This window comes from Balaenoptera physalus, assembly GCF_965194825.1.
Source record: "Balaenoptera physalus genome assembly, chromosome: 17".
NCBI lineage: Eukaryota > Metazoa > Chordata > Mammalia > Artiodactyla > Balaenopteridae > Balaenoptera > Balaenoptera physalus.
The window spans coordinates 81,527,964-81,551,219 of NC_138895.1; the positions used below are offsets into that span (position 1 = coordinate 81,527,964).

At 55.3% G+C, this 23,256-nt stretch overlaps 1 protein-coding gene across 1 annotated transcript in view; it reads right to left on the minus strand.

Annotated features, from left to right (window-relative positions):
• Positions 1–23,256, minus strand: part of COL22A1 (collagen type XXII alpha 1 chain) — a 243,258-nt gene that overhangs the window by 203,889 nt on the left and 16,113 nt on the right. Inside the window, exon 3 of the mRNA XM_082433767.1 lies at positions 5,530–5,604. Within this exon, the coding sequence (XP_082289893.1) occupies positions 5,530–5,604 (75 nt within the window). The remainder of the gene's footprint in view (positions 1–5,529; positions 5,605–23,256) is intronic.

Sequence of the window (23,256 nt, forward strand, 5' to 3'; positions counted from 1 at the left end):
AGTGGGAGACCAATAATAAGCACATGTCCAGCACAAATGTAAAGGACAATTTCAGGCAGTGAGGAATAATTAAACAGGATTTGATGGGAGGTGCGCAGGGGTGACCGGGCAGGCCTCAGGGGGCGGGCCACCTGAGCAGGGGCTGTTCCAGGCCTGGGGCAGGGCCTGAGATGGTCTGGGAAGGGATTGCACGCAGAGCGAGGCTGTGCTGAGATTGAGGCCCTGGGGGACTTTAGGCACCGGCCCCCCTCCCCAGCCCCTGCCATTCTGAGGTTGCCTAGTTCTCAGAAAACGACTAAGAGTTGCCATCAGGCCATTTCTAAACAGCATCTCACACACCAGCGAATTAACAGAATTCTCGGCACAACATTAAATGAGACTTGGTCCTTAAGGTAGAAAACATGTGCCCAGAAGCTCCCTCATGGATGAAGACGGCATACCTTGGAACAGTGTGCACACTGAGGCAAACGATCTAGCCTCCCCAGAGATGGTGGGGCCCCCCCAAGGGGCAGGCACCCCCAATGTCATCACTGGCAGCTCTGGGTTTAAGGCCTCACAGAGCCCGGCAGGTCCAGCGGGATCAGCTGGTGGACCGCACTGGGCCACACAAGGAGGGATCTCGTGAAGATCCAAAGGGCCGCCCGTGCATGGGGCCCTGGACCTGGAAGTGACCCGCGGGGCTGGGAAGCAGAGGACAGTGGGAGGGGCTGGTGCCTGGGAATGGGGTGACTGGCCCACAAGGGTTCCATGGAAGGGACACCAAGAGGTAAAAGGCTCGTTTAGGCTCAGATTCTGTTCCCAGGAAAGGCAGAAGAGGTGGGCGCAGGTATTGGAGCCACTCTACCCTGGGTGTGAAAGCCGGCCAGCGCCAGCTGGGGCACAGCCCCCATCCTCGCGTCTCCTTCAGCAACGACGCAAGGGTAAGGGCCCGACTTGCAGGCTCGCCGCCTCCGGGCCTCCAGGTGTCCCTGACATCTCCCCCTGCGGGAGCAACTGGGTCCCGGCAGGCTCTCCCGTTTGTCAGCACTCAGAGGCTCTCAGCGGCCTGGGAGCAAAACCCCTGGAGCGGTAACTGCCTGGACATGGGGTGGGCTGTCGCTCCAGGGAAGCAGCCACTTCCATTTAAGGAGGGAAAATGGGGACCGGAGAGCGTCTCAGTGAGACACACCTGGGCCCTCCCTGCTCTTAGACTCTGCAGCTCCACGACTCTGGTGCAACTACTCAGCCCCTGCAAACTCCCACTTCACGGGGCTGCCCAAGGTCCACAGGGGTGCGCGGGCCCCGGGGGCTCCCACTGAGTGCTGGCTCTGACTCAGAGAGCGGGCTCAAGATCCGGCGGGCACGGGCCCGATGCCGCCCAGTAAGGTGTCAGGCAGAACGGCAAAGAGGCCTGCTCCCCCACTTCACAGCTCCATCCCTGTCACTGGAAACCGCCACCTTAAGCTGGGCTTCCTTGTAGCAGTTATATGTGGGAGAATAAAAAATAGTTTTAAAAAAGCAAACATATGCTCTACTTTCTAGTTCCACTTTCATTGGCTTCCATGGATAAAAACAAAGACTTAAACACCACAAAACTCTGAACAACAAGCAATTAACTAGGAAGCAGCAAAGGGCATTGAGAGAAAGATGAATTGCCTGCAATAAATAAAGGCCGGGAAGGAAAATGAAAAATGTTCCCGAGGTAAATGGACCCTGATGCGAGCGAGGCACCGCGAGATAAAGCGGCGATTGTTTAATGTAGAAGCTGCAAGGATGCACCTCCCCGAAGTCACGGACTCAGCTGAACCAGGTGGTATCGGGGACACCGTGACGATCGCCCAGAGTCCTTCAAAGGTCCGTGATAGACAAAGCTTTGCCGGACCCCCAGGCACGGAAGTTACTCCCGGGTCTTTCGTGGGTCTGGCCGAGGTGCACACGGTTTATGTGTCCCCAGGAGAAGGTGAGCAATTTGAAGGATGGGACCTGATCTGATTCATGTTTCCATCCCTAAAAAAGTAAGAGCTCTGGTTGTCGTTCTTAACTGAGGCACCGTCAGTGGAAAGAGGGAAGGAGAGAAGAAAGGAATTCACTAAACCATTAAGGGCCTCCTCCACCTTAGATGCCCTGTTGGCTGCTCCAATGATCAACAGGACAAAATCCCAGCCCTAACCCCCAAAAGTTTAGTGTCTACAGGGAAACAGGCACAGAGAGAAGCCGTGTTGGTATCATGGGTAAATGAGAAGGAGGGGGAATGGCTGGGCTTGTATAACAGCACATGGAATATTTTCCCTGCCCAGCTCAGGAGCAATCAGGGAAGGCTTCCCAGAGGAGGCAAGGCCTGGCCTGAATTTAAAGAACAAATAAAATCTGGGCAGACACAGATGGGGGGAAGGGCATCCAAGGTAACTGGATGTGCAAAGGTCCCCGGACCTGAGTCACCGAGGTTCTTTCTGAGAATCCCACTATTTCGGGATGTCAGGAGCCATGGTTAGGGGAGTGAGCTAGGCAGGGGCAGATCAGGCTGGGCTCTGTCGGCCACGCGAGGCGGTTTGAGTTTCTTTCTACAGGCAGTGGGGAGCCTCGGAAGGGCTGTAAAGCAAGGGAGAAACACAATCCTGTTTCTACGCTCAAAGACCATTCTGGCAGTGGGGATGGAGGATCCGGGAGACTGGTGAGGACCAGACTCGGAAACACAGGCCGGGGGGGGAGGGAGGGAAGGAGCACAGAGCTGAGACCATCTGAGATGCTCGCGACGTGGCGACGGTTCTCTGGAGGTCGGAAGCCAGGTAGGAGGAGAGAGACGTTAGGATGTCTGTGGCCAAATCTCAGAGCTGGACCGTGGCCAGCACTCTCTTGCAGCCTGAAATAGCTGACCCCCCAGGAATGCCGTATAACACCTTTAGTCACTAGAATTTGCAGAACATTCCGTTTTTAGAGCCGGGAGGGGTCCTCAGAGAGATCATGTTGGATGTATTGTTGCGTAAGTGGGGAAACTGAATCTCAGAGAGTTGGGTGGTGGACCCAGGCCGCCTGGCTGGGGAGCAGCAGGGCCAGACCCACGCCTCCAAACTGCTTTGTCTGTTCTGTTCCCCGTCCTCACTGTTCCAGCCCAGATAAGCCCTAAAAATAGCCGGAGTCATTTAAGGAACCGCCTGGAGGTGAGGCTTTGGGGAACTGCATTTTTTACAAAAGCTGCTCCGATTACCCGACTGCGTTTAAGTTGGCAAGTATGCGGTGCCATCTCTCCCTAACTCCGGTCTCAGCTCCAGCTGGCAGGAGCCTTTTTTCTGGTCTGGTTATAATTAGAGGAGACGATAGATCCCGCAGGCTCTCTGCTCTCAGAGCTGCACAAGCAGGGCACCTGCACCGCGTGCTGGTGGATGCCCACCGGGCACTGTGATTTACTGCCGGGGGCCTCGGAGCCCACCAAGGGGAGGCGAGGTTCCCGGCTCCACTGGCAGCAGGTCCACACGGCGGATTCCGCACAGAGGGTCCCGTTTCTATCCAGTCGCCACAGGACTCCTCAGCGAGGTCCTCACACGCCCCAGCCAAGGGATTTGTTCCCAGCTTGCATAAGCACACATGTGCGCACACAGACATGCACGCACGCACACGCACGCGCACACACACACATTCTGAATCTTCCCAGCCAGAATCAGTTATTCTTCAGTGGAAAAAAATACTGGGGGCTCTTCAGTCCGTAGAACGAGAGGAAAGCTCATCCTGATTTACAGACGATAAGGCAGATGAAATGGTGTTCATTTGTGCCTCCTCCCTCCCTCCCTCTCTTCCTTCCCATGGGCTGGATGTGAGCCCTGACTCCGCCACAAACTCAGGCAAATTACTTAATGTGTCTGTACCTGTTTCCCCAGCTACAAAAGACACAATGGTGCTGGTCTCCTACACTGTAAGGGTTAACTGAGAAAATAAGTGCAAATCCCTTGGCGTGCAAGGACGTGGTAAGCACGTAAGCACGTAAGTGCTGGTAAGCATCAATCATTACTATTTCTGTTATTAACGGTATTACTGTCATAACTTCCCTTCTATGAACAGACACGCTGGATAATGAATTATTTAGGGGAGATACCGTTACAAAGGATTCATCGCTCAGGAAGCCCGATATGGATAATGCAGCAAGGCAAAGATCTGCTTTCCAGTGACTTCAGAGGAAGTTACCCCGGGGCAGAACCGGCAGGCCCAGCCAGGCTCGAGGGATGGAGAATAGATTATCCAGAGCCAGAGCCAGAGCTCCGCTGGGTATTACCGAGGCAATCAGTGGGGACATTTGTGTTCCCAGCAGTTTTGCCCTTTGGACGGTGACTCAGCTATAAATATTTTCACCTCAAGGTAGCTGCATTAATGCAGTGACTAGGAAGGAAGTCGTCTTGCGCTCCCGAGTTGGACAAAGACATCCTGATAGAGCGAGCACCTCACTGAGCACTGACTGCAGCCCAGGCGCCCCCCGAGGTGCTGGCTCATCTGGGAGACGCTCGATCGAGGAGAAGGGACAGCAGGGAGGGAGGCACGGCAGCTGACGAGGAGAGCGGCACCAAGCCGGCTGCCCCCGCGGGACGTGCTGGGAAGTGGGTCAAGCAGCCGGGTGTTTCTTTACCGACGCTCACTGGTTGAGGGCTGGGTCACTCCCGAGGAGTGTTAACCCCCTGGCACATTTCACCTGCCGTGCACACAGGGAGCATAGCCTTCTGCTGTTCTAGAAACATCCCTCAGGCGCCAGGGTGCAGATGCTGGCGTGTTCGCATGGGCAGGCAAACCCGGGCAAGGTGCCTGGGGAAGGGCAGGGCACTGCAGCACCTATAAGACACGGGGTTCTGATGGCCCGGGGCTCACTGCCTTGGATGGGAGACAGACTGCACTGCTTAGACATGGACCCGAGATGCTTTGGGGTGGAGACACGGGGCTCCTGACCCGGCCGGCGTTGGTGAGGAGAGCAGGGCTGCTGTCCTGGAGGGGGAGGAAAACTTCCCTGAGATACTGCACTTGAAGTGTTCAGCTGGACGCCTGGCCACAGGGAGTAGTCAGCGGATGCTCATCGCCATCAGGGCGAGGAGGAAGCCGGCTCAGCCATCCCCCACTCACCCCAGCTACCCCGTCGTGGTCGTGTACAGAGACAGCCTCTGCGGAGTTCACTTCTGCTGCTGGCTCCGCAGTCGTGTGTCTCTGTGTTCCCTCATCCATTGATTCACTCATGTATTTAGGACTCTGATTCACTCCCAAATGCATTTATTTATTCACCCTTTGCCCGGCTGCCAATCACTCACTCACCATGTCGCTCACTCCACTGCATTCTCTACCGACCCTACAACATCACCACCCGCGCCCGGAGGGAACACGTGAACCGTCTTCCCTGTTGGACGGTTCGTTGACGGGAGCTGCGACCTGCACAGTTCAGACCATCCTACTAGGACTGTGGTGAAGGACAGGAATGAGGACAGCACCAGCAAGGCTACCCTTGAATCAAGGAGGGTCATGGTCAAGTCCAGCAAAACGCACAGCAAAGCAAGCCGTGCAGGGTGGCTGTTACTCTCTTACCTGTGATTTCCTTGCTTTCGCCATTGGCGTGCTTAAAGCGATCTCCTTCTACACGAACGCTGGGGCAGAGCACGTCTGAGAAAAGCAAGAGGAAACAGAGACTGATGAGCAAACGCAGCCCACGGTTCCTCCATGGCACGTGACGTCATCGGGACCCCGCGCCAACCCCCTGCATGCAGGACGTCCAGCATGGGGCAGATGCAGAGGCAGCGCCACACTGACGGAGTGTTTCATTTACTCCCAAATGTACTTGTTAAGCATCGGCTCTGCCAATACTGTGCTCATACAGGGATGAGATAAGAACAGGCATGGTCCCCACCCACAAGGAGCTCACAGTCGTCCATCAGAGGGAGTCAGACACGGAAATCCACATGATCAATGGGGTCGTAAGTGACAGAAATGGGTCTGGGTTGCTAAGGCACTCAGGACACAGATCCAACACCTAGCCCAGCCTGGGGAGGTCGGGGAAGCTTTCCTGGAAAGGTGATGTTTGAGGTTTCCCTTAAAGGAACAGTAAGACTCAGCCAGATGGACAAAAGACCAAAAGGCGATACAGGCAGAGGGAACTTCATACATAAAGGCAGGAACTTATAGATGAAAATCCCAAGCCAGCAGGGTGTCAATGAAACAGGAAACGTGCTGGGGGCCCACTTGCAAGGTGTCTGTTATGCCGCCCCAGGGAGCTTTAGGTGCAATTCCAGAAGCAGGCATAATCCCAGAAGGAGCAAGACTGCTCAGTTACACAAAGGCAATGGAGTCAGTCACACAGTGAAAAATACTTCATTATACGATATTACATAAATGTCTTATTATATGATATTACATAAATGTCTTACTATATGATATTACATAAAAGTTTAATCTGAATGTCTTCATGATTTCTCACTTTAAAAAAAAAGTTGGAAGGAAAAGGGATTCTTTAAGTTGCCCTAAAATTCCCAGAAAGAAACTTACGGTTTCTTTCAAAGGGGAACGGGTAGGGGAGGGATAAATTAGGAGTTTGGGATTAGCAGATACAAACTACTATATATAAAATAGATAAACAACAAGGACCTACTGTATAGCACAGGGAACTATATTCAATATCTTATAATAACCTATCACGGAAAAGAATCTGAAAAAGAATATGTGTGGGGGCTCCCCTGGTGGCGCAGTGGTTGAGAGTCTGCCTGCCGGTGCAGGGGACACGGGCTCGGGCCCTGGTCTGGGAGGATCCCACATGCCACGGAGCAACTGGGCCCGTGGGCCACAATTGCTGAGCCTGCGCGTCTGGAGCCTGTGCTCCGCAACAAGAGAGGCCGCGATAGTGAGAGGCCCGCGCACCGCGATGAAGAGTGGCCCCCGCTTGCCGCAACTAGAGAAAGCCCTCGCACAGAAACGAAGACCCAACACAGCCAAAAATAAATAAATAAATAATTAATTAATTAAACTTAAAAAAAAAAAAGAATATGTGTGTGTGTGTGTGCGTGTGTGTGTAGCTTAATCACTTTGCTGTACACCTGAAACTAACACAACATTGTAAATCAATTATACTTCAATTTTTAAGAATCCCAGAAAGAGCACCAACTGCCAGCGTTAAGGTTCCAGGCCCAAGTGTTGGCTCCACTGCAAGTCTCCTCATCTCTCTGTCGGTGTCAGTATGTGTGACATGGGACACCTTACAAAATACACACTTGTTGCAGGGCTGCTTGGAGGGCGGAGCAAGATCAAGTCGTAACAGGACTTCAATGCGGCACCGGAGGCAACTTAGTACAAATACTGCCCTTGAAGCAATCTGGTTACTATATACATTACTATAATAATCACACGTTATTAGGCAGTCCTGTCATCCCATCAATTCCATGTGCAATAATCTCTTTTCATACGTTTTCACAAATGTTTCACTGCGGGACCAGTTTGAGGCCCCTTTTCCAATCAGCAGTGAGGGGAAAGAATGAGATCCTCCCTGATTTGGGAGGAGGTATTTTTAGTGTTTATCCCAAAGGCACCAGAGGTCTGACAAGCCCCAAGGAAGGAGTTATTTTGGAAACAGCACGGAGTTGTCTGTCTAGAACCAGATATGCAAAAGGATGTCAGCAGTGCACAGTATTTAGATGGTGCCGCCCCGGACAGCGGCAGCTGCGGGTGACGGCCAATTGCTTTAAGGTTGGCAGGCCGCCAGAGGGGCTGGCTGGGACCGTGCGTCATTTAAAATGAATTGACTCAGAAGGTTGTAGCCTTGATTATGAGCAAACCTCTGGAGGCTGACGGCTGGAGCTCAGGGCAGGCAAAGCTACTGAGCCTTGTCTTTGCAAATATCCCAAGGGGACGCCCTGATTCCCAAACCGGGATGGTGAAAGATAGTCCGAAAGCCATGACCACAGAAAAGATTGAAACGTTTCAAAGACATTAGAGCTTGCCCAAACTGCTTCAAGAAATCAGTCCCCAAACCACCTGCCAATCCCCTTTTGGGGCCATCACTAAGCCTCATACACTCCAAAGCCTCGAGGGGGAATTTATAGCTGACTTAGTAAGTCAGGACAAATGGCCCCCAAAATACCCCCTGCAGCCAGGCTCCCCAGGGAAGGGGGGGCCCCAGAGGTTCACCTCTTGGCAGGGAGGGGAGTTAGCATCTAAAGTCCCTCTCAGCCCGTAACTACATCCCTTTGGCCAAGATACGCCCACATCTTGGATAATGATCTATTTATTTCCACGTTAACTCATTTATTCGAACTGAAATACTTACAGAGCTCCAGACACATTCCAGGCACTGAGCTAGCTCCAGGGACACATAAGTGGGATAATAGATAAGACACCGCCCCTATCTTCAGGGCGCTCGTGGGCTGTGACGAGGACTGGGGACAGGTAAGCTCAAGGAAGCGTCAGCGCTGCCGTGGCGTCCTGTGTCCCCCTGCTTCACGGGCTCCTCCTCCTCAACCCTTGCTTCCACTCGCCCTAGCCTGGGTAAGGAGCCCTCGGCAGGGCCCCGTGTCCTAGAGCTGATGGCACCATGCTGAAGGCACTGACTGGCATGGCTGTCTCCCCGGGGAGTCTGGACACCCGGCTGAGTCTCAGTCCAGCTGTAGGTCCACTGCCTTCACGGCTCCAGGCACAGAACAGGCCTCGAGTCTGTGCTGAACAGAACGACCAGTGACGCCTGAGCCAAGAAGTAAAGGCTGAGTGGCGGCCTGGACGCCTCTCGGGCATGGGCTGCATCATGATGTTGACAATCCGGTGAGAAGATCGCACAGGCTCCAGGGCTCCTGCCACTGAGGTGTCGCACACACTGTCAGCTGCCACCCGAATACCCGTTCCCCACTCCTTCCTTGCTGAAAGAGTGTCACTTTTATGCAGAATGGCAGCATTTTCAGCCTATGGAGAAAAGCTGTGGCTGGTCGGTCTAAGCCAATTATGGTGATTCTGTTCCCCACCTTTCCAGCCGCCCTTCCAGCGAGGGATGGACCTGTGACCCAGTTCTGGCCAAGGACATAAATACCAGAAGCGTGCTTGGTTGAGGAGGGGTGGTGTCTTAAAAAGCTTTGGTTTTCCCAATGTAAGGGGACAGATAGGTAGAAGGGATTGGCAGGTGTACTTTCCCTTCTTCCTCCTTCAAACGTGGGACATAACATCTGCAGGACTGTCTAGAATTGAGGAGAGAGGAACTCCAGCTACCCCCAAGCCTAGGTGAAAAGCGTAAGAAAAAGAAACTCATTTTCCCAGTAAAGAAGCTACTGACAAACTGGATTACCTTCACTTAACCAATCAATACAGATTTATAGGTAATCATTCAGGATCAACATAAAAAGTAGTTCTGGAATTAAGGATAAGGGTAAGTTCTCAGGAATCAAAACGTGTGTTTAATTAGCTCTTGGTTAGTTGGTTGATTTTCCTTCTTGAAAGTGTGAAAACACAGAATAGACATGGCTGATTACAAAGCCCCTGTTCCCCTGGAGTTCATTTACTGTCACCCACTGCCATTCGTATTCCCTCAGCTTTCAGGAAGGCAGAACATTCTAGACTTCTGGAGAGCAACAAGATCTCTTTCCACAGTATGAGATCTTTTTCACCAGAAGCCTTCAACAGAGGCCAAGTCTTGGTTGATCAGGGCTGCTGCTCCCAGGGGGACACACCATGAATTCACTGCAGTTTCCCGGGAAAAACGCTTCAAGTTGCCCTCAGTCTACCAAATGGCAAAAGGGGAGAGTGTGTCTGAGCATCAGGGGAGGAGGGTTTGCACAAGGTGGTCTCTGCCGTCCTTCTGCTTCGTGCTGAACACCCATGGTTCTGTCTAGAGAAGATGTGCCATGCTGTCCCCTGGCTCCCTGTCCCCTGGCTCTCAGCCAAGAGTTTCTCCAGTTGGGAAAAAAAGGGTGCTGGCAATTATTGAGTGCCTACTGTGTGCCATTCACCCACCTGGAAATTTTACCCACAACAACCATTCGAGGAGGTAGACTTTGTTTCCGTTACACGGATGTTAAGAACTGAGGCTAAGAAACTCACCAGATAGGAGGAGTATCTGGGTTTGAATGAAGGTCTACCTGTGTCTAGAATGTCGGAGGGGAGACGGTTCCCCGGCCTAGCTGAGCAGCACCAGGAGAAGCAAGGAGCAGAGCGCCGCGGGAGGAAGCAATCACGGCCCATCCATCACCTCCCGGCAGTCGCTGCTGAGTGCAGCTCACCACAGATGGGATGATGACATTCCAAGTGGGCAGGGGGAGAGGCAGAGGAGGAGAGAGATGAATCAGACCCCCGGCAGACTCACGGCACAGTTCCTCAGCGGCTCTGAGGCCAGCCAGGAAATCGTCCACACACCCCCACTGTGGGGAGCCAGGCCCCAAGGTCCCAGGGTCGATACGAATAATTAGAATCGTAAGGGCTTCCAAGACTGCGTGCCCACACGTCCAGGTACTGTGCTGGGTGCACGATGTGGACAGTTTCTCCTCTGCCGGGGGATGGAGTTATCCCCGTGGTCAGGAGACAGATGTAGAGGGCTTGCTCTGCACAGACCTTGTGCTAGGCATGTCGAATCCATCAGCACGTTGACTGAGCTCCCCCTACAGCTTTACGGGACAGGTGCTGCCGTTTGCAGATGTGGAAAGAAAGGCACACAGAAGTCAGCAAGACGTCCAAGGTCACAGAGCTAGCAAATGGCAAAGTCAGCATGCTGGCCCCAGCCTCTGGCTCTGGACCACTACAGCATGCAGGCTCTCCAAGGTCACCTGCCCAAGGCCACCCAGCACAAAGGCGCCCAAGTCTGTCTCCAAAGCCCGCAGGGACAGCCAGCCAGCATGCTACTTCCTGAGGCAGCCCTTCTGCCTCGGGACACCCCTGACACGTACAAGGGGCTTCTGCACCCAGAGGTTTCACGTGCTCTCCGAGTTCTGCCCATCGGGTCCGTCTGCTTGTGCCCACTTACACCTGGCTCTGGGCAGGGCACTGGGGAACCTGGGGTGGGCAGACGGCAAGACCCTGCCCTTGAGTGTGTCCTCTGCTGGCACCAAATCCAGAACAGGTCCCGTGTCTCTCACAAAAGCCGGTTAGATGTTTCAAGACAGTCAGCGTCCTCCTCTCTCCAATCTTCTCCCGCTGAGCATCCCTGGCTCCCTGGCAGCTCCCTCACCCGGAGGAGAAAGAGCGGAAAGAATAAGATCCCAACGGGGGCAGTTAGGAATCTAAGCGCACACGCACTGTAGACCCACAGCTCCCGAGGGCACGGCCAAGGCGTGTTCCCGCTGACAGATGCCACTGTTCAGCATCCTGACACACGTCCGTGTAGTTATCATGCCCATTTTTCAGATGAGAATACTGAGTCTAAGAGAGCTTAGATGACCTGCTCAAAGCACACCCCTAGTTAGTGGTGGAAACAGAATTAAAACTCAGTAGGACTCCAGCACTCTCGTACTTGCTACGACAAACTGACGTATATACACAGGGGTCTGGAAGAACATATATGACACTTAAACTAACTGTGCTTACCCCTCTGGGGGGCAGAACTTGAAGTGGTTTTTATTTCCTTTTTCCCTTTCTGCATTTTCAAATTTGTTTTAAAGGTCTGAACATGATTCACTAGTACAGTGTTTGTAGGTTATCAGTGTCATTCTTTTTTTTTAATAGTAGGCCTAAGCCTTGCCCTGGGGCCCTCATTGCTGAGGCAGCAGGAGGCTCTAGGGGAGGGGGCAGCGGGATGGCCAGGGACGGGCAGGCAGCCATGAGGGCTGTTTCCAGAGGTGAACTGGAGCCCCGGAGGACAGCTGGTGCAGACATCCCCAGGAGGTCTGGGGGATGGCAGGGGCCTTGTGAGGCTCAATATGCACTTCTGGATGCAAGAGCCGCCGGTCAAGGGAGCCACCGTGGAGACAGACAGACAGACAGCAGGACAGATGAGAGAGAGCTCTGTGCCACGGCCAGCAAATACCTGCAGATGCTGGGAGGGTTCACTGGTGGGGGCTGAGGACACAGGGACACCCTAACCAGCAACGAGCACGTTCTTTGGAGTCACTAAAATCCTGGCGCATGTCATGAGCTCCCTGCAGCTCTCAGCAAGGGCAGGCCGGGGCCTCCCTCCACCCATTTGCGAAATGGTGAGGAAGAAAAGGGAAGTGCTGGACCTGCCCTGTGCACCACCTACCAGTTACTTTAGACAGTTATGTGCTCTGATTTCACAGCAACCCTGCAATATGGGCATGCTGATGCATGGGGAAGCCAAAGCTCAGAGATGTTAAGTAACTTATCCAACATCACACAGCCAGCAAGTGGCAGAGGCAGGAATCAAGCCAGGTAGTGAGGCTTGGACATCGAGCGCTGGACCACTATTCTACACACACATCTGAGCCTTAGAAAGCACCCTGGGTATGAGTATAATAACAACCAGCCAGTCATCGGATAGCTCCACTGCCTCGAGGTCACACACAGGGTCTCATCCAATGCTCTCACAGGGCAGATATTAGCATCCGTTCTTTACAGGTGAACAAGGAGCTTTCCCCATTTTTAAAAAAAAACACACAAAAAACCAACAAAAAACAAAAAAAAACACCTAAAGATTGTTATTAGCTGCATCCCAGGGCCATGGTGTGGACCGTGTGAGGAGCAAAGAGGACAACCCAGGGTCCAGGTTCCACCTCCACCTCCTATTCTAGAACTTTCTGGAGATTCCCGGCCTGCATTTCCCTTCTAGGTCAAAGTGAATTGGTCCCCAGAGGCCCCAGATCCCCTCGCTCATTGATGCCCACCTCCCAGGTCCCTTAGGCTGGAGGGAGGGTGTGGTCAGGGTGCCCAGTCTATGGGGGAATGAAGGCTAAGTGTTTTAGAGGCAGCCTGGTGGTAAGAGACAAAGTACTGCTAGAAAGAAACGCCCACCCCCGGCCTGCTGACAGCAGGATCACCAGGTCCGGGAGACCAGGGCCACCCATCCTCTGTCTCAGGAAGAGCACGTACAGCGAGAGAATGGTGAGGAGAGGCTACCAGGCGCCCTCTCGAGCACACGCCTGCTTGCTGGGGTACAGTGAAGCGGGGATGGGGCCAGAGGGGGAAGTGCTCCCCAAGGCTGGGGAGGGGCAAGGTCTGGAGCCTGCAGACACCCACCATCCACGTCAGTTTCTCCTCCTGTGTCTGTTTCCAGACCCAGAAACAGGCGTAAAAGTTTGTGGGATTTTTCCCCATCCAAGGTCATCCTGAAGACTAAATGGACCAGTGGATGCGGAGTTCACGGCCTGATGCCTGGCACCCAATACGAGCTTGTTCGTTCCTTCACTCATTCAGCCAACACGTATCTGCACAGCGCCCGACCCACACGTCCTGCCATAAGGAGCAAACGTGTACACACGCAGACGAGGGGGCCCCGCCCTGTTGGAGGGACGAGCCAGACAGAGGAGAGGGCAGAGAGGAAACGCAGAGACAGACACAGGGAAGCGAGCCAGCTGCCACGAGTGATCAGTGCCACTGGGGACACGTCGGTGACGTGGGGGCCAGGATGCACGTGGGGTGCGCCAGCCTGGGAAGACCTCCTGGCTGGGTGAGCTCCGGGCTGAGAGCTAAGAAGGGCGTGAGCAGCCACGGACGAGCAAAGGGAAGAACGTCCCAGCGAGGGCAGAGCCCTGAGGAGGAAGGGGCTCTCGGGCCCAGAGGTGGGAGGGGACCGAGCCCTGCAGCACAGCCCAGGGCGTGGAGACAGGAGAGGTGGGTCAGGGGAAGCCTCACAACCCCAGGCAGGGAAGAGATGGCTCTGCCCAGATACAAGGGGGCCGTGATCCAGGCCAGGGGCAGTGAGACTCCTGCGAAGAGGGCGTGGTTTCGACTGTCCCCGGCTACTTGGACCTCTTTCCCTCCTGGGGACTGTCCCGTGGGCAGAGCACCAGTAGGTGTCACCAGAGACTGCGAGGACCTCCTGTAGGACTGGCAAGAGGAGCCTGGGGCAGTGGGACGGCAGGAGGTAGGCAGAGCCCTCGGCCAGCCTGAACAGGTGCCAGGGCCCAGCTCAGCCTAGCAGTGACCTTTAGCGCCTGGTGTCTGAGAAGCACCTAAATGCAAACCTCCTTCCCTTCGCACCACGTCCGACGAGTGCCCGCCACGCACCTGGCGCTGAGCCGAGCCAGGGCACACGCTAAGGGGCCCACGGAGCTCAGGGAGCTGCCATCCAGAAGACAAGATGGAAACTGGTCAAGTAAGGCCCTGATGTCTCCAAGACCTCTGTGATTATAACCCCTGAAAGGTACTGAGGCCAGTGGGGGGATGAGAACAGTGGGATCAAAGGGTGTCTCCACTGAGATTTGAGGGATGAGTCAGAGGCGAGTAGGTGAGAGCGGGAGGAGGGTGACCCATCGGGGGTGCAGGCCCGGGCCCGAGGGTCGCGGAGCATGGACACCATGGCCAGAATGGCACGCAGGGAGACGAGGTGGAGCAGGGGGCGGGGCCGGGAGGGGCGGGGGGTGATGGGTCCTGGCAGGAGGTGCCCCTCTGCCTGGGGGCCTGACGCTGGCGGGCAGGGGTGGAGGTGGACGGACGGGTGAGGAGGCTAGCGCAGTGGACACTGGCGGCTTCGAGCCGTGCGGCGGGGGCGAAGCAGGGAGGGGTGCTTAGACCCCCGTCTCTCTGGAAAGCAGAGCGGGCAGGCTGGTGGCCGAATGGGTGAGGAGTGTCCCAGAAAGAAAGAATGTTCTGTCCTGAGCACCTGGAACCCTGCAGGAAGAACCCATTTGGAACCAGAAAACACAAGTCCAGTTTCCGACGCTTCAAGTCTGAGATGTCTCTTAGACACCTAGCAAGCAACCGGATCTGTGAGCCTGGCCTTCAGCCTCCAAAACAAAGCTCCTGGCTTTTGATTTGGGAGTTGCTCCTTTGTAGACAGGCTTTAAAGCGCTGGGAGTGGAAGAGATGGTTCAGAGATGGAGACAGAGGAGAGAAGAGGTCCCAGGGTAGGTCCCGGCCTCCAGCTTTACACGTTGGGACATGAGAACTGACCAGCAAAGGAGGCTGAGAAGGGGACGCTGGTGGGGCAGGAGGGGAAAAGAGGAGGCCCGGAGGTCCAGAGGAGGGAGCCTTTCAGGTTACAGGATTAAGAGACCGGCCCGCCGAGTAACAGAGTTCATAACCAGGGACCCAGAGCTCAAGCCCAGGCGCATCTCACTCCAGCATCACCCCGCTTTGCACTACAGCAGCTGCCGTGTGGACGGCCAAGGAGGAAAGGCCTCGTGGGGGTGAACCTGTGCTTTCTGTGCGTGGCACCGTCTTTTCCAACCCTCTGAGGCTTGTTTGCTCCATTCTAGAACTGAATCCGCACTCTCAGTATCAACCCTTCAGGGTCCTGACAGGCACTGGACAAGAGAAAGCACACGAAGCGCCAGACTCGGTGCCAAGGCCGCCGTGATCTCACCCACTCATGTCCTCCTCCTCCTGACCACTCACCCCAGGACCCGGGTGCTGAGTGAAGCATCACCTGAACCCAGCCTGCCATCCTTCCCAGGAACCCGGACCTCCCGCTGGACCAGAGGCGGGAGGGGCATCCCCAAGGCTTTCTCCCATGGCGCAGGGTCCCGAGGGAGCGGGCTGCTGAGCAGGGAAGAGAAACAAGGCAAAGCAACGCCCTCCCTCCTCCTACGTGGGTTCGGAGTAGGTGGAGAAATATAAAACCAAATAAGTGGCAAAATGGGAATTTATCACATGAACGCACGGAAGGGTTGACGAGACTTCCCTGTGGCCCGTGGAGAGGAGCTGAGGCCTTCGGTAGGGAAGGCGCGGGGAGAAGGGGAGCCCACGGCGGGAAGAGGCCTCAGGAGCCCCGGCTCCGGGGGCAGCGCTGACCTGCGTGTGACCAGGACTGACCACCTCTCCCCTCCGTCTCAGGAAAGCACAGGACTGGCCAAGGGAGCCCCACGTCTCCGCACAGGCACATCCCCGGCCCCTGTGGTGTCTGTGCTTCTCACGGGAGACGGGCAAACAACATGTGGCGCTATTTACTCTGTGTACTTGCGGCCACGTCCTCTCCATCAGCATGTGGCCTGGGTCAGACCGTGCCCGGACTCAGGGTCGTGTCCTCAGAATCAGAGCTCCGGTGACCGAGGCAGGCCACAGGGACAGGAGCCCCCAGAGGCAGCGGGGCCGAGCTCAGCCGTCCTCCGTCAGGCCCCTGAACGCCTGTGGGAGCAGACAGCAAGGCGGGGACCCTCTTCACCAGGTCCCAGGCCACTGGACAGGGATGGAACTAGCCAGTCCTGATGCTCCTTTGCTCCTGGTCCCTCTGCCCGAGGGCTGGTGAAGGTGGGCTCCTGGGACGGCCACTGGCTGCGTTCCTGCGGGGACCCGGGGGAGGCTGCTGGGACATCACGGCCAGACGGCAACACGGGGCAGCGGTGTGGCCTGGCTCCCCCCGCCCCCCCCCCCCCCCCCCCCGCAAGTCCAGCGGTGAAGGCAGAGCTGTAACTGGAGACGGGGCTGAGGCCTGGGGCAAGGGTGGGGACGTCCAGCGCACACACTCCAGACGGGGCACCGCCCACGCGCTCTCCCATCCCCACCCCCGGCGCCCACGGCACACGGCCGCCTCCTCTGGGGGTCCCCGGCTGTGGATCCCCACCCGCGGCCCGGGCTCTGCTTCCCCTGCCGACGCCACGCCTGGAGAGTGAAGCTGCTGTGCTCCCTCCCCTCCCAGCTGGCCTCCGCGGCTGCCCAGCCCACCAGGCCCCGCTCCTCACAAGAGCAGCACTGCGCGCCGGGCCCTCCGTTCAACTCCACTCACTTGCCCCTAACTTCCAGCCTCCCTCCCACCCACCCCACGCCGGCCCTCAGACCCCTTTCTCGGGGACGCCCGCCCCACCTGCCCGGGCCCTGGGCTGCGGCTCCAGCTCACGTTCCCTCTCCACCTTGATCCTGGTGGCGGTCATCCGTTCTGGGGCGTAAGGCGGCGTCACCTCAACCTCCGCTCTGCGGCAGGGCTGGGAAGAGGACAAGGCCAGCAAGGGCCCGGGGCCCACGCCTATCGAGCCGCACCCCAGCTGCCCGGCTGGAGGGCCAGGACCTCGAGAGCGAGTCTCCTTAAACCCGGAGCCTCACCGGCCTCATCCGCATCCCACCCTGTTTCTCTGGGTCTCCAGCTCTTTCTCTGGATTTTCTACATTTATGACCTCGAAGCCACTGAAAATACGACGAGCTCAAAACAAGGACACACTTGCTCCCGCCGTCCCACTGCTCCATCAGTGTCCCCGACTCCCTAAGTGCCTGCCCGGCCACATGCCCGGGAAATAGCTCTGAATCTCCTCCCTTCGGCCCACAGCCCTGTGCTCTTTCTCTAAAGGTAGCCCCTTCTGGGAACTTCCCTCCATCCCCACTGCCTGCCCCTGGGCCCCGCCCGTCACCGCTGGTGGCCCCCCTGCAGGACGCCTCCTGGGCCAGACACACCTGAAGCACCCTCGGGCTCCCCCAGCTCAGCTGCCGGCCCACCCCCGGCACTGCCTGTTCGGCGGAGACCCCCAGTCCCTCCTGCTCCTCCTCAGGGTGTCCATCACCCCTGCTGGGACAGCAGCCTGACCTGGGAGGTGAGGCCTCCGCTTCCCACTTCCGCCTCAGACGAGGCTCTCGGGACCTGGGATCTGGCTTCCCCACCACACAGAACTCAGAGGAGTGAACGCCCTGGGGATGAAATTTCACCAGCAGAGACAGGCAAGAGCCAGCAAATGAATTCTCCACCCCTCCCCGCCCCGTCAACTATTCTGAGGGTGCAGATTCCACAAGGGCCTTTCTGCCAACATCCTCCCTGACTCACCCCAAGCTCTGGGTCGGGTGCAGCCGCTGGCACCTCAGTAATGCACCAGCCCCTCCCCTCCCGAGCCTCCCTCCTCCCCTTCCCCACACTCCTGCAGCCCTGGGATGCAGCGCCCAGGACGAGAATCTAAATTCTGCCCCAGGTCACCCTAGACTCCTCCCACTGCCCCTGCTTTCTCTGTCCCCTCGTTGCATCCGTCCTCCCCCCAACAGCTCCCGTGAATGGAACTCATGAACAGATAGCACCGTGCTCTGGACAGAAGGGCGCATGCCGTGTGTCAACATTCACCAAGCTGGACACTTCAGATACGCCTTTCGAAAGGTTGCCTATGTCTCACTATTAAATGTAAAATGAAACAAAGTCTTCAACGGCTTGGCATTCAACTCAGAATAAAACTCCCAACACCTCCCACAGACACACGACTCCATCCAGGAGCTGGCCTCTGCCCCCAGTCTCATCCTGTCCCTCCCCGACCTGCTCCAGGGCGCAGGCTCCCTGGTTTCTCGGTTCCTTTATGTAACCCCGATCCCGTTCCTTTATAGAAAGTTTCCTCTGCCTGGAATTCTCTTTCCGGGCCTTTTTCCTGGTGTGTCCTCAGAGGGCCCCCAAACCACCAGACCTACAGCAAATTCCCCTCTTTCTTGTTTGTTCTTAGCCTCCCTGGTTATGTCTGACAGGGCACTTACTAAAATTTCCTGCTAGAATTTTCACTTATGTTTCAGTGTTTCTTCTATGGTTTTGTTCTCCCCTGAGATAGAGGGTATGTTTATCCCACGAACTCCCAGACGCCCCTGACCCGCAGTCACAGTTTCCAGCTCACAGACAGCATTTCATCAAGATTTCCTGGACCAAAAAAAAAAAAAAAAAAATTTCCTGGACCCACGAGTAAAGTGCTGTAACAAGGCCACCAAGTGGGTTTTCTCATCCCCGTGTTTCAGACAAGGACACAGAGTCAGAGCACCCAGGTGCTTCCTCAAGGACAAGTGCCCGGCACCTGCTCTGTACCAGGCGCTGCTGGAAGCACTTTCGTACTTTAACATATTTAATTTTCATGGGAGAAGGTGGGACTGGTGCACCCATTCTACAGATGAGGAAGCCAAGCACAGAAGTAGCAGGTAAAGAGATGAAAATGGCAAACGCAGGACTTCAAGCCAAGGTCCCTCAGCCTAAACATCCGAGCATTGACCTATGATACAAACTGCTGGGCCTCAGAAGTCGAGATGAAAAAAGAGAAAAAAAAAAAGAGAGGGAGAGGGAGGGAGGGAGGAAGGGAGGGAAGGAGGAAGAAAATTCTCTATAGCTCAGAATTTTAAAAGATCTGCACGTTCACTACAGATTTACTGGCTCCTTTTTTTTTTTTTTTATGCTCAAGGCCCTTTGGGGCCTCCAACCAACAACAGTCTCATGGACATCATGCTGGACACCACTGGCCAGGCCCTGCTCATCCGCCCGGTGACAACGGAAAATGCTGCAGAGGCTGACTGTTTGACACTGGAATCCTCAGTTGCTGAGCCAGGGATCCTAATCAGACGTTTCTGGTCATCCCTCCCTGAAGGTGGGCTACGGCGTCAAGTTCATGCAGAGCAAGGAGGAGGGGGAGAAGCGGACTCCGGGCGTCGATCCAGACCCCAGCCGGCCTGGGCCGCTCTCCCTGTGACCCCAGCACCTCTTCAGCGCTGGTGTCTGGGGCCTGGTCTCAACGGATCAAGGTCACTGCAGTCCATCTTACCTCTAAGTTCCAGTGTGCAAAGAAACAGTGCTGAACTGGTTATTTTCACTTTCTAGGCCAAGATTTTTGCATCCGGGACAGGGAGGAGGTGTGAGACCGTGGGAGTGGGCACCGGGGCTCGCTGGGCTGGACTCCAAAAGGCGGCTTTGCTTTCTCTGGGCTCTGGCCGAGGCCTCTCTGAAGTGGGGCACGTGGGGACCGGGCCTAGACTTAACTCGGGTCTCAGGATCCACAGACAGTTGCGGACTCTTTGCCACGTGCCCATGGGGGAGATGTGTCCTGCCCACATCCACACAGCCGGTGGACAGCAGAGCTGGGTTTACAACCCAGGCCTGCTGTATCTCAGAAAGCATATTCTTTCAACCCCATTTTGTTGCCTCCCTGACAAAAAGGAGACAAAGAGAAAACAGAGGGGGAGGACAGGCCAAGGGACCACACCCACTCAGACCCCATGCTCCTCTTCTAAGCCACTCTGGACTTTCTCGCCCAAGCAGCCCACTTCCACTTCCAGAGGTACAGCGGTTGCCCACCTGCTCTCCCGAGTGGGTCACGCAATCCCCGGGCCCAGGGGCTGTGAGGGGCAACCGCATGTGGGGTATGTGGACAGAGCTTGACCTCGTATCCTGGGGTGTCCTTGCCCCCATGAGGCCCCCATGAGTCAGGCCCAAGTGAACAGGACGTGTGAAGAGAAGGGGGCTGGGTGGACTGGGGCCAGGGTGTGACCCTCCCAGGCCGCCGTGTCCTGGATGCCACTGGAAGGGGAGGTACCACCCGTCTCCCAGGCCCACGCTAGGGGGATGGGACGTGTTTCCCAGGACAGTTTTTACACTTGATGGGTGACTTATAAACACAGACTGCACAGCAGGCAGGCTTCCTTTTGCTCTCCTGCCCCAGGCTCACGGGTCAGCGCCGCGCCCGTGCCGCGCAGGGTTCCGTCAAGGCGAGCAGAGGTCACTGGAGGTGATCAGCCCTGCATCCCGACCTCCTGTAACTGAGGGTTCCACTCCCTCCGCCAGCACAGGCTGCTCTGGCCCATGGGTGCCTCGTGGGCAGCCCAGCCCGAGCACAGGGCAGAATCTGGGGCCCAAGGCAGACGCAGGTGCAGCAGGAAACACCCAGGCCGAGCACGCGCTGAGGGACGCCGGGCCCGCCCTGCAGGGGAGCTGGCGTCCCCACCGGCCTGGCCCCCTCAGGGACCCTCCAAGAGCACCAGTTATCACTGTCCCCTCTTTGGTCACTTATCCTTACACCTGATGCAAGGAACAGGAGTCTTTACTGAAAACAAGCAAACAAAAACGCACTATGTGTCCATTACTAGATCAAGCAAAATTGGCTACTTCCAGAAAATAAGAGTAGGTATTTCACAAGTGCAGACAGACACTCAAAAGGCACTGATTTTTAATACAGCTGTATTTTTCTAAGCAGCTGCATGTAGCCTGTTCCAAGGTGAGGGGCAGGAGGGAGGGGTTTTTGCTGTGCTGACTGCCCCGCCTAGGTTCACGTGTGTGTGTGTGTGTGTGTGTATGGGGGGGAGGGGGCACATGTGTACACCCATGTGTATGTATGAGTGGGCATGGGTGACTGTGTCTGTGTGCCTGTGTGTGCGTGACTTTGTGTGTGTTTCTGCTTGTGTCTGTATATGGATAAACGCAAAGAAACCAGAGTCTGTGTAATTAAAAGGACAAAGACAGACACATTTTACAGCAGAACAAGTCACGGAGAACACACTGCTTTGACAACTGTTTTCCTTCAGGCTTCCACGCAGCGTGAGGCTGTTATCAGAAGCATTGCAATTAATCAGCCACACTTCTTGGAAAGCCCCAGACATCGTGTAAGCCCCGTGCCCCACTCGCCCTCTCGCAAGTGTGAACCAGTTCGGCCATGACAAGGTTCACCGCAGGATGTGAGAGACACTCAGAAATGCAGAATTTCTCCATGTATTTAACTATACAGATGTATATTTATATACAGACTGTGTATACGCGTGTATACATTTTGCAAGTGCCAATTTCACTGTGGCCACTATATTTTATCCCTTTATCAACTCAAAACGAAAGCCACTGTGGGAAATGCACAGTCGAACCTCCCTGAGCTGGAATTCCTGGCATGATGATACCAGTAAACGAGACGGTCACGCCTACGTGGATGCATTCTCTGCCTGGGATGCTACCAGGCACAAAGAGCGCCGTGGCTGGCACCGGCCCCACAGCCGGGCAGTGGCAAAGGGAAGACACATGTTCACAGCTGACCTTCAAAGTCCTTTCTAGTCCCACTCGGCGCATGAATCCTCGTCCAAGACCTGGGATGGTAGGAGGACTTTCTAGGATACATGGGTCGCCCCTAAAACTGACAAGATGAGAAGGCACCCGCAATGCAATGGCACACGGACAGCGGAGGGGATTACGCAGGACGGTGATGGAGACACAGAAGGGAAGGGGCCTCCAGGAGGGTCCCCACCCACCCCACTCGGCACTCCATGGGACACTCTCTCCAGGGTCACCCCAGGAGTTAGTGGCAGTGACTTCAGATTCCCAGCCATCACGTCAGAACCCACTATCAGGGGTCGGCAATCTTCTCTCAAGAGCCAGACGGTAGATACTTCAGATCTCGTGGGCCACGTGGTCTCTGTCACAACTACTCAGCTGGCGGTTGTGCCGACAGAGCCACAGACAACGTGTAAAGAAGCTGACGTGAAGTACATCTTCCAATAAAACTCAGTGTGTAAAACGTTCTGCCTGGTGGGATGTGGCCTGTGGGGAGGGGTTTGGCACCCCGTGCGCTAGATCAAGGACAGTCTCGCCTTCCTGGACAGGCCAGTTTCCTTTACAGAACTCACAGCAGATGAACTTCTAGACTCTGCTTGATTCCCTCCTGTGACGGGGAGCTCAGATCCAGTCATGTCATGTCTGGGAACTTTGGTTTTTGACATTTTTTATACAGATTTGCCATAAAAATATTAAGTATGATAATAACAGCACAATAAAAAGAGTAAGAACCACAGTAAATTATTCACCAGATTGGTAAATACCAAAATTTTACAGATAAGGAGACCAAGGCTCAGGCAGGTGCACACTCCAGCCCAGGGACCCCCAGCTGGCAGATGGCAGAGCTGGGATTCCATCCAGCCCCCGTGCCACAGATGAGAGGTCCTGGCAGTGCTGCGCCTGAATTATGATGGGCACTAACTCTGTGCCAGGCTACAAAGGGAGCCTTTTATGTGCGTGTTCTCTTGGCTCTAGAAAGCAGGCAGTCATATTACTGTCTTCATTTACAGGGAAAACTAAAGCTTAAAAAAGTAATCTGTCAAACAGGGAAACCTGTATTTAACTGGGGCTTTTAGACCTCAGCCCATCCGCTGAACCCTGAGGCTCCATCATCACAGCTCCCGAGGGACAGAGGGCAGGATATGAACTCAGGCCTTCCCTGAACTCTCATCCTGTAATCCTCTCACATGCCCGAAATTATGCATTCTCAAAGGGGGTAATATTGCCTCCAAGGAGGTAAAACTGGCTTTGAGGGAGCGGGTAAAAAAAAACCTCAGCGATTTCAACGGTCTGCAGCTCTCCAAAGTTCAACCTTACCCAACAGCATAAACAGATTGACAGTTAGGTGTGGTATTACAATTCCAGAAAAGGAGGCAATTAGAGGAAAAAAAACACTTATACAGCAAGTCCCCTACAGTAAACCTTCAAGTTGCGAACTTCCAAAGATGCAAATGCGCATCTGGTTCCAGCAAGGAGCCAGAACCTGTGCCATGAGCGTCATGCGT